The 12,144-nt window shown below is 42.1% G+C and overlaps 1 protein-coding gene across 1 annotated transcript; it reads right to left on the bottom strand.

Moving 5' to 3' along the window:
* Positions 1–546: 546 nt before the first annotated feature.
* On the bottom strand, positions 547–11,824 carry LOC306925166 (actin, plasmodial isoform-like; the record flags this gene model as incomplete). Its single annotated transcript, XM_079503856.1, has 5 exons — positions 547–3,965; positions 4,467–4,642; positions 7,026–7,214; positions 8,177–8,335; positions 11,743–11,824. The coding sequence occupies 5 exons, from the start codon at positions 11,822–11,824 to the stop codon at positions 3,825–3,827; spliced, it is 747 nt and encodes a 248-aa protein (XP_079359982.1). The 3' UTR covers positions 547–3,824.
* Positions 11,825–12,144: the final 320 nt, after the last annotated feature.

Raw genomic sequence — 12,144 nt, 5'->3', positions numbered from 1 at the left:
TAATGATCTACCCACATTTCAGGATGTCTTCTATCAATTGAAATGATGAGTAAGCATCTATAACAAAAGGGCCATGAAAATATAACCTTTTTAAAAAAAGTGGTAATTTGCCCCAGGTATGGGGTAAGTTGATCCAGGTCGAGGGGTAAGTTGAACCACATGATATTTGAATGTTAAAAGCTTAAACTTGAACAGATAATGTATTCACTTATCGATAATAATATAATAACAGTTTTCCCTTTTGCAAATAGTCTTATTTATTTGTTTATTTATTATTTAAACAATATTAAGACAATTAAATAAAACAGTTTTTTGTGTAAAATAATGTTTTCTACCTTCCCCATGTGCTTCCCAACTTCACAGCCAGGTGTACATGATGGATGTTTACTAGATTTAAGGTCACATGGCAACACAGTTTTCTAGTTTTCTAGATAAAGGGGGTGGTTCAACGTACCCGCTGGCTCATCTTACCCCGTTCTCTATATCAAATAAAAATTACACAAACACCTTCGGTATAACAAAACATGTATTCGAATGGAGAAAATAGCTCTTCACTTCTGCAGAATATAGGACACTTATTACATACAGTCGTGAAGCCTAAAATTATCCGTGAACAATGAATTCCATAAACCTAGAGCTTTGCACATTATGTCTCTCTGATGAAAATTGGAAGCTGTCAAAAAAGGCAACGTCTCCGCAAAAGAGCGTCTCACAGGGACCCCCTAGAGGTCCACGGACGCGGGTCGAAGAGGCACATGCGGTGGTCCCGAAACCCGCGGTCGTGGTACTCTCCGTGGCCAAACGGCGGCCCGAAAACAACTCCACGGCATGTAAAAGCACCAAAAGGCAGCCTTTCCCCTTTCCTCCCTGACCTACAGTATACATTATACATCGCAGCGTATGGCTTGTACGTCGCGGCACGTCACGACTTAGAAGCCACGTCACGACATGCGTTCGCCGTGACAACCGGCTCCCACGCCGCGACGACGTCAACGTTTTTAACGATGTCGTTGTTAGTCACAAAATGATCTCTCTGTCTCTCACCACGTTCCGGGATGGCTTGATTCTAGGCTTAGAATAATTGATATAAATATTTGTGTAGATCTCCATGGGAAAAATTTGAGTTTTTAGTGGGTCCAGAAAACCACGCCCACTGCTATGCTCTATTCTAATGCAAGGGACGCTACGTCATGCTGCCACTCAAGTGAGGCCAATCACAGCCCGACTTTTCCGGGACTTATCAAACCTGAACATGGACTCTGTGACTAATCTCGGGGCACTCCTCAAATCCCTTGAGCACATATGCTCCAGAGCCGGAAGGGGCTTTATATTTCTATGATTGCAACAACCACCGATGCAGTGAAAAATGAAAACAGGACCGCCAAATATTCGAAATCTTCCACGATTCTGCCAGTAAAGTAAATATACTTTGAGACGCACATTGATTGATTGATTGATTGATGAATGTATTAACAGATTGGAGAATTACAGTACATTTCAAGGACAACGCAATACAAAACTGTTAACTGTGGACGACACCATAAAGTATTAGTATTACACTTGTTTACAATAGGGCCCACCATGTTCAATTCATCATAACAATTAGAGACGTACAAATATAGTCTTCTATATAGCTAAAAACAGGAAATCATCATAGAGGAGGTAAAAAGGGAAAAAAACAAACATATACAGTGAGGGGAAAAGGGGTGGGTGGGGGATTCAGGTTTTACGGGGGCCAGTTTTGAATTGCAGCCGTCCGAGGTGCCCTTTGAGGGCAGTTTTGAAGAAGTCAAGGGTCTTAATGACTGTTGATAGGGCGTTCCACATTTTGGTGGCATAGGAGCGAAATTAATTTAGTCCCTTGTTTGTGCCGAATCTGGGTGCACATGGTTTGTTGCACTCCCTCATGGTGTTGTGGGTGTGTACTTCGTTACAATCTGTGCCAGGAACGTTTGGTTACGTTTTAGGCAGTAAAAACCCCCTGTGCCAAGATGTAATTTTACGTTATTTTATTTTTTAAATCTTTATTTTATTTTATTTTATTTTTTTATCTGACGTGCACGCGATGTGCACATGGATGCGCCCACGATTATTTATTATTTTATTTGTCCCTCATCTTTGGCACCTGGCCAGCGTTTCTATTGTAACCGGTGGCATGGATTGCGGTAAGTATTTAGACAGGTACATGGGTATCTTGGTGGTGTAACCAATCTTGTGGACCAGACCCATTACAAGATGCTGTACTCTGTCGTCAACCCTAAGCCATTCCAGTCTGTCAAAATGGGCAGGGGCGAGGTGGGTTCGAGGAGTGAGGCCAAGTAGTAACCTGACCAGTTTGTTTTGGGAAGTCTGGAGCCTTGTCTTAAGGGCCTTTGAGGTGCTGTGGTACCAAGAGGTGCATGCATAGTCATAGAAACCTTGTACTAGGGCTCCTGTTAGGGTCTTCAAGGTGTTTTTTTGACCAGTGAGGAGATCCTGTATAGGAATCTTGTTCTTTGGTTGACTTTTTTGATTACGTTGGTGGCCATTTTATCACCGAAAAGATTTGCCTCCAGGATGGAACCTAGGTAGGAAATTTCTCGCGGCAAGGCTGATGCCTTGCTGAGATTACTATTTGAACCAAAGAGAATGTATTCAGTTTTTCCCAGGTGTAAAGATAGTTTGTTATCAGTGTTATCAGTGTTATCAGTGACCATGCCGCAGTATTTGCCAGCATCCACCTCTTGTTTGATGTGGTCGCTCAAATAGAGTAGGAATGTGTCAGTGGAGTGGATGTTCTGAAGCCAGATTGGATTTCGTACATACATTTAGAATAGAAACAGGGCGGTAGTTGCCGGGGTCTAATTTGCTCCCTTTCTTGTGCAGGGGGGTTACTTTGGCCAGTTTGAAGTCTTTGGAGGACCTGTCCCTGTTTGATGGAGAAGTATATTATGTGGGTGATGATTGGAGCTATAGAGATTTAGAGGGAATATTGTCATGGCCAGTGGCCTTGTGGGGTTGAAGGGCATTCCGTTTTTTGAGCACCTCCTCAGTTGTTACCATTGCCATTTTAAAATCATCTTTACAAACACCTAGGTTTTTGTAGAAGGCTTTGATGTGCTCTACACCAAAACGCCCAGAATGGGAGGGCAGTTTATTAACCAGCATTGTTGCAATGTTTGTAAAGTAGTTGGCCACATCTAGCTTATCAGTGATGAGGGTGTCGTTCGATTTGATGTTTATGTTTGTAAACCTAGTTTTTAGATTCTAGTTGGTTGTTTAGTAGCTTCCAGAGCTCCTGGGGATTGTTTTTGTTTTCCTCGGCTTTATCATTGTTAAAGTTACTTTTTTCTGATTTGGTCATGGCAGTTACAATGTTTCTTAGCTTGTTGTGTTGGCTTTTTAGGATGCCCAGTTGGGTTTGGACTTTGGAGATCACTGTCGAAGCGATTGGCTAGCTTGGACTTGCATTTAAGAAGTTCAGAGCATTTTTTGCCTCTGGCTTTCATTGCAGTCAGTATGTCCGAATTCATCCATGGTTCCGAGGGGGTTTTGAGTTTTGACCCTGTTGGTTCTCAAAGAAGCCATGTTGTTTAGTACTGATGCAAATTTGGTTTTAAAGCCAAGCCATGCTACTTCGACTAGTGTGCTCCTGAGCTCATCGGACCAATCCAGATTCTGCAGTTCCAGGTTAAAGGCTTCGCTAGAGTAGGTTTTGAGGTCCCTAGATATGACTGCTCACTAATTACTTGATTTATATATTGTTTTGTTGTTGTCTTTGTATTCTGATATTTGCTATGTTCTTGGTTGTTAAGCATACATTTGATGGGTGGATGGTTTGTCTCTCAAAAGCACTTGTGGTGGACAACAGAGGGGCCGCACTCCTCATACTCCTGCTTGCTGATCAACATCTTCTGGAAGGTGGAGAGAGAAGCCAGGGTGGAACCACCGATCCACACAGTGTATTTCCTCAGAGGCGCAATGACCTGGAGAGCAGGGAGAGCACAGTTGATTCTGACAGCATATTTTGATTTAGTGTTAGTCATATTCGATTGAATAAAATTCCATTTGGGTTTTAGTCATATTTAAGTCATCTGAAATGTTTGTCCTAATGCCTGATTACACTTGGTTGCAAAATAGCCGATTGTGTTGTGAGTCATCGGCTCAACGCATACCAGACCATGTGTGTGTGTGTGTGTGTGTGTATAACAGGCCCCAATAAGGTGACCATGTATACGTATTTGATTTGATAGTAGTCGATCTCTGTACTCTGTGAAATTAGACAGAATAATGTGAGACAGAGACGGTCATGTAGCCCATGTTTTCTTATTGCATCGTCATGCTATTATTATGTCCATTTTCAATTTTCACTTAATATAGAAATGTCCTTTACAGAAATGTATTCCTTTAGAATGTCCATAGTTCACATAATGTCCCATCAGCAATGAATATCAACCAATTAAATAGATATATGACTGTCCTCGTACCTTGACCTTCATGAAGGAAGGAGCGAGAGCAGTCATCTCCTTCTGCAGGCGATCAGCGAAGCCTGGTAACATGGTGGTGCCGCCACACAGCACGATGTTTTCATACATTTCCTTACGGAGGTCACTGTCACATATGCTGTTGTAGGTCATCTCATGGATCCCCATGGACTCCATACCTGAGCAGGAGAGACAGAGGGAATTTTATCCTGTTGTTGGATTCATTCAACATAATTATGCTTAATATATTATGCAATGTTATTATGCAATGCACTCTGTTCCAACCAGGAAAAAGGGGTGAAATATCCTCATGCACTGGGTCATAGATATCTATGCACTGGGTGAGCAACTCAATGCAAGTGGATGGGAGGAGAAATCCGGTGACGTCTCTTTTATATATAACTATATGCTTTAAACAGAGAAGCACAGTGACTGAACACGCTGTAGTGTGCATGCCGGTCACTAGGTGGCGGTGACGCACTGCCACACAAGGCTTTTGTTTGCAACGACGTAGAGTCTATGCGTAGAGTCTGTTTTAACATCTCTCTTTTAACATCTCTTGGACCTCTCCTCCCTTACGTTTACAGCATGGTTTACATAAAGGATAATAGGTTAAGAACCTAATATCTGTCTAACAGCAGAATAATATCTGTACAATGAAACTATGAGTACGCTATAGGGTGCTGTGTCTCTAGAGGAGCAGCTCAGCAGTGCATCAGAGAGGCTCAAAGCAGAGCAGAGGCGCGATTAGCCCTGATACATGACTGCCATGATAATCATCATGATGACATGGCAGTCATGTATCAGGGCTAAGGCGCGATATACTTTCTCTCATGCACCGCTGAGAAATCCACTTCAGCCGGTATTTGAGCGACAAAGGGATTTAAATCATTTTCATCTGAATAGCCTTCCCCTGGCTCTAGACCCACTCCCGTTAACTGTTAGTGAAAAGCAGAAATGCGTGTTCGTCTGCTCTTTTGTGAGAGTCATCGTCATGCTATCTCAGTCTCCCATGTTGACGTCGGGGAACAACAACAGCAGATTTTAAGATTAATCTATGTTCTACACATCCAAAACGTGTGTGTGTGTGTGTGTGTGTGTGTGTGCAAGAGAGACAGACATACAGTGTGACTCACAAACAAACCGACAAGACAGACAGAATGTTCCACTGAGGTGACTAGCCCTGGTCCAGTGCTTACAGCGAGTCTCTCACTGACGCCCTGTGGAAGCCCTCTAGCAACTTTCTCACTCCCGTGCGAGGGTTTACAATTTCCAGCAAATAAACAAAACGACGTAACTACTCACCGACACAAAGCCTGCTAGACCTTGGTAAAAGTCTATTCTCGAAGCTGGGAAGCGTCTCAGGTCCCCAGCTTCTCTCTAAAATGCACTATTTTAGTCATTAAATAAAATGAATCCGAAACAGATCGGCGCAGGCAAAACCCGGAAATGCCGTAGTAGAAAAATGACTCTTGGCGTTGCCGGTCCGGTACATTGCTGTATTAAAATGGCTCAAAGTGCATTTTAGAGAGAAGCTGGGGACCTGAGACGCTTCCCAGCTTCGAGAATAGACTTTTACCTTAAGGTCTAGCAGGCTTTGTGTCGGTGAGTAGTTACGTAGTTTTGTTTATTTGCTGGGAATTGTAAACCCTCGCACGGGAGTGAGACAATTGCTAGAGGGCTGTGGAAGGCTTCCACAGGGCGTCAGTGAGAGACTCGCTGTAAGCACTGGACCAGGGCTATGAGGTGACATGATGTAGAGCCTTATCAGACTATGTAAACCAATATGGATATTGAATAGGAAACACAAATATGACCAATAGGAGCGTCACCATCTCTCATTCACCTGGTGCAACTCTTTTACTCATTGTGTTAAATGCTATTCAAAAGGTGGGTTATCATTCAGCATCATATGCTAGCTATCCTTTTCTCTTGCAGTTTAAGCAAAATATTATAGACAGGTAAAAGTTTGAGAACCACTGCTCTGATGCATTTAAAATAGGGGTGTTTTCCCACTCCCCAAACGGAAAGGAAATATATACTGTATGACCATATACATATACAGTAGTATACAATATAGTATAGGCTATGTATGGCAAATTAGCCTATATGCAGAATATATACTGTATACCCGTATGCCATATTCAGGTTCATATGCATATCCACTGTACAGTATGTGGATTTATAGGAAATATATTTGTCATAATATGATGATTAAGGTTTTCATATATTTTAATTTCCTGAAAACTTTACATTTTGGAGTTAGTTGGTTTCTTTCCAACAGCAGAGATATACTGTATAGCTCATATTTACAGGTATCCACATGTTAATCATATACATACTGTATGTGGCATATAAAAATATATGTTCATATATTTTAGGATTTTTATCTATGGTGGGATGTCTGTATTCCTGCGGCCGAACGCATCATGGCACTAAAGTCTCACTCTTGCCTTTTTTTGAAGGTTGGCAGCCCTGCATACGCCTGTAAGGTTGTTGCGGCTAGAGCAAGTGCTACGGCAAATGCTACCATCATTTGTACTGGTAGTGTACTGTACTAACCAATGATAGAGGGCTGGAAGAGGATCTCAGCACAGCGAAACCTCTCGTTGTCCATGGTGATCACCCGACCATCAGGCAGCTTGTAGCTCTTCTCCAGTGAGGAAGAGGAGGCTGCGCTCTGCATATGCGGGTGGTTCGGCACCACATACGCCAGTTTCTCCTTCATGTCATACACCGACTCACGCTCCCCTGTAAAGGAAGAGATTAGAGATATTCACATTCTCACAGTGCGTGCGTGCATGCGTGATCAGCTACTACATGGGAAAATAATGGACCAGGAAAAAAAATAGACCTTTTTGCAATATTTATACATTCCTCTCAATCGCATGCTTTTCCTTTCCTTGCACAGAAAAGTATATAGCCTATAGGAGCATGTGCAGCACACACGCACGCCACACAGAGCAAATTAAGCATCAGTCCCACCACAACATCAAACAAAATGTTTTAATGGCCGCCACAATGGTTTGACCAAACATTTGTGTTTGATGGTGTTCTGTTTGATGGTGTTCTGCCCCTTCCCCCACATCAAACAAAAATGTTTGGTCAAACCATGTGACTCACATTGTTAAAGCATTGCGGCGGCCCCCCGATCGCCCAGGACGAAGTTCACCGTCCTTTCAGTTAGTAACACCCGATGCCCAGGACGAAGTTTTATCCAAAAGACAAAGTTTATTGATATGAAAACCGCATCGCTCCACAGCCTAGGAGTGGCTGTTGCGCAATCCTCGATGTTGCACAACACTGTGACGTCATCGAAAATGTTCCCCCTGTTTAGCCGACGACAACGAAAATCTTAAAACGTTAATAAGTCGTGATCTAAATCATCCCGTCCAATTCTAAGAAAAGATCCTGTGTTAGATGGGCCCCCGCTGTCCAGTCGCGTTAGATTTAATCATGCCTCCCGTTGTTGTCGATTGCCGTTAGAGTGTTTTGGCTACATTTAGCTGCTCCAGCCACATCTGGTATAACTTCTGGTCCATCGGTAAAAGTGCTCTGTTGCTATAAATAAATCGGTTGGGCGCTATAATTTAATGGATTAAATAACCCCGGGCGATCGGAGTGTTAAAAAAAGGGAAAAAAAGAGAAAATAGACCAAACATTTGTTTGATGGTGTTTGATACGTGTGTATGAGCCCCCAGAATGGTACATACCAGCAGTGATTCCACAGCCTCTATCATTGAGCAACTGCATCATATAATCAGTCACCTGACAGCCAGCCAGGTCCAGCTTCTTGATGGCATGAGGCACAACGAGACTCTCCTTGACGGGAACAGCATGGCTCACACCATCACCACAGTCAACCACAATACCTGGAGAAACAGAGGTTAATTCAAGGTCATATTCACAGTTTTTCACACCTATACTTCGGTAGAGTCGATCCGAATGGGCGGAGAAGTTGCATCATTCTTGCATATTTAATTTGCTGCGGTTTGCCTTCACACTGCGCTGTTTTAAAGCATCCCTCACCAACCTTAATCTGGTCGTTTTAACGCATCCCTCACCAACCTTAATCCGAAATGAAGCGTCTGGAGTTGGAAGAACAAATATTTCATGCTAATCTAAACAAGTCTTGGGTTGAAAAGTCTGTTCAGGATCTCATTCGTCTAAAGGAGATCGAGATTGAAATGATGTGTATTGATTTAGACGAGCTCAAACAAAATGCTAAATGTCCAAGCAAATGCTAGGCTTGAAGTTGTATGGCTTGAGGAGGAGACCAAGAACGCCATCCACTTGCGTGAGGTGGAGCTTGGTCAGGCTCCTCCTCCTCTCTCTGTTGATTTTGATGGTAGCAGAATGTTTCAAGATGTCGACATGACTGTGCCAACTGTTTTTGCTTCATGCGTGGGCACCTGTTCTGTAGCTGAGGAACTGGCAGGCTTTAAAGGACCACTTCACCACTTTTCAACTTCTCTTCCTATAATTGGTCCTCACTAATGTTCATGATAGAATACCACCATTTTTTCCTACTCAGTCTGTGTCTCATAGGAAGGCTGTGGGCAGTTCAGAAACCTGTCCACCAGTGACATCATCGATGGTGAATCCAAGCTAATAGAAACGGCAGACTTTCTTTTCCTGAAAAGTTGCAATGCAAAAGTTGAAGCCATCGTTCTCACGATAATAAAAATCTAAATATATTTTAAAACAAATCTTGTTTTAAAAAAAAATCTGCCTAATGATGATGTCACTGGTGGACGGGTGTCCGAACTGCCCAAAGCCCTCCTATGAGACACAGACTGAGTAGGAAAAAATTGTGTTTTATCATGAACATTAGTGAGGACCAATTATATGAAGAGATGTTGAAAAGTGGTCCTTTAATGAGGAGATTGACTTGAGTGAGAGTTTTCTTGTGGATCTAGATGAGGGTGGGACTGATGTGGCTGTTGCGGGTGGGACAGACGTGGTTTCAGTGGAGACGCAGCAGGTCCTTACCCCATGTAAGGCAGAGGTGTCCCTGTGCGGTGAGTCAGGAGGTGTGGCCCTGTGACAGGGCCCCTGTCTAAAGAAAAGCTCATTGCTGAGCAGAGTGATGTGGAGGTGGCAGAGCTGGTTGACAGTAGTACTGTTACTGAGGAGGAGGTGGAGTCCATATCGAAGGTCTGAGTGACCTGTATGTGACTAAATGTTCTCCACTTGATGCCTCTGGTCAGGATGACAGGAGAATGAATAGGCACATTTTAGTAGCACGGTCGGATGAGGATGGAAATCCGAATCTGGCTCACATGTGCCAAGTGGTTGGGAAACCAAACCAAACCATTGCTTCTGCCTCTTTGTATGCAATTCCGGTGGGGGAGTTGCTGTAATCCAAATTACAGCAACGGTAATTGTTAGGGTTCTCAAGAAGTCCAGCTTAAGGTCACGGGTGTTTGACCCAGGTGATAAAGCAGTTTGAAATAAAACTTATTTAGTTGGGTGTTTTTTTCCCATATATTTATTGTCCATAAAAAAACAGTTGTATATAGTATGTGAAACAAAAATGTATGAGATTTGAGATACACTCAAGTATTATCACATACCGAGCACAATTCTCTTTGTTCTTTGTAATTTGGATGCAAAATACAAAAGATTAGAATGAGTATAAGATTTTTGAAGTATTTCATATTACATTACTACAAGTAAGACGCGCAAACGCGGGAAGCGAACGCAGCTCGTAAATTGCAATAACAACAATTAGAATAAATTACGTACTTTTTAAGGTTTTTTTTAAGTTAAGTTTTTTTAAATTAAATGTTTTTTTTAGTGTGTGTATGTGTGCGTGCGTGCGTGTTTCTTTTTTAGGTTTTTTTTTTTTAAGTTTTTTTTTAAGTTAAGTTTTTTGTGTGTGTGCGTTTTTCCTTTTTAAGTTTTTTTTTTAAGTTAAGTTTTTTTTAAGTTAAGTTTTTTTTTAAGTTAAGTTTTTTGTGTGTTTTTTGTGTGTGCGTGCGTGCGTGTGTGTGTGTGTGCGTGCGTGCATGTGTGTGTGTGTTTTTGTGTGTGATACAGCTGCGCCCTCTGGTGGTGGCCTCTGGTGGTGGGCGGGTGGTGTTACAGCGTGACACACACACACACACAGACACACACACAGACACACAGACGTGATCTGCTGGGTCTCATAGTAAATGCACACTGCGTTCGCAATGAAGGTTTTCATAGTAATGCGACCTACAGTCACAATTAAAAAAGACGTCCAAAGACGATCTCGGCGACGAGGGCACAAGTATAAATAGTCAAAAGACGACCTCTACGGTGATTGAGTATTAAAAAAAATGCATTTTATAGTGCTTTTCTAAGCACTGAAGCTTTACAATGGTCCATTCATTCATACATTGTGAGGTGAAGTGGCGAACAAGTCGACGCCAGCGTCCTCACGTCCCCCATTCACACATACCGATGATGGCAAGCTAGCACCGACCGGTCATCGGTCAAATCCTCAGTTAGCCTGAGAGTACAGATGTGTTAAAGACGGGGTGAAATGGTTCATTTGGGCATTTTATTTTGAAGTTTTAGCCTCAAACACTTCTGAAAAGTTTTGGAACCAGTCAGAGCGTCGCATCCCTCCAGTCTCTCCGTCTCATGCACGACCAGTGGCGTGCACAGACATTTAGAGGGGCAGGTGCTCAAGTGGAAAAAAAGGGCACTTTGTGCAGCGCGTGGAACCGGCCGGTTGCCTTAATAGTGTGAGATTTATAGATTGTGGGGCCTAAATAATATATTAGAAGCTTTTTATCAAGAATTGATCAATGTTACCATGGTCCACATACCATGGTCCACATACTTTTTTTTCCGTGTTTGTTTACAAAGTGACAGAGAGACGGCAGCAAAGCCAGGGGCTTATCTCTAGCCTGTACACAACCAATATACATATTTTAGCGTGCTGCTGAAGTTTAAACCAAGTAATACACTGTCTGGATGTCATCTTGAATAGGATTAAAAACGGAGTAGTTTGTAATCAAAAGCACCTGTGTTTGGAGATGGGAATCAAACGGGTGAGCTTCATTTTTATTGGCTTTTATTGATGTGGGCTTCGACACATCATCATGCAGCACGTTTTCGTTTTCAGGAAGTAATTAAAATTCGATTTGTATGGACTTTTTATATAAAAATACACAACATTTAGAATTTTTCATTTTTTGGGCATCCATTGTTATTTATGCCATGATGACCAGGGATGTGGTCTAAAAGTGTGAAAAACGTATTTTTACTTTAACACTGAGGTTTAACTGTGCAGTTTTCATCTTACCAGTGGTCCGACCAGAGCAGTAGAGAGCCAGAAGTTGCTGGGGGGCCGCATACATGGCAGGGACATTGAAGGACTCAAACATGATCTGGATAATAATAATAATAATAATAATAATAATAATAATAATAATAATAATAATAATAATTAATAATAATAATAATAATCCCTTTATGCTCTCAGAGCAAAGTAAAACGTTGTCGTTTTCTGTGTTCTGTACACTGATTGATTGATGTGTTCTGTACACTGATTAATTGATGTGTACTGTACACTGATTGATGCGTACTGTACACTGATTGATGTGTACTGTATACTGATTGATTTATGTGTACTGTACACTGATTGATGTGTACTGTACACTGATTGATGCGTACTGTACACTGATTGATGTGCACTGTATACTGA

The sequence above is a fragment of the Electrona antarctica genome (assembly GCF_951216825.1).
Source record: "Electrona antarctica genome assembly, chromosome: 6".
Classification (NCBI taxonomy): Eukaryota; Metazoa; Chordata; class Actinopteri; order Myctophiformes; family Myctophidae; genus Electrona; species Electrona antarctica.
Note: the sequence above shows the minus strand (reverse complement) of the source record. Positions and strands in the feature narration are given on the sequence as shown.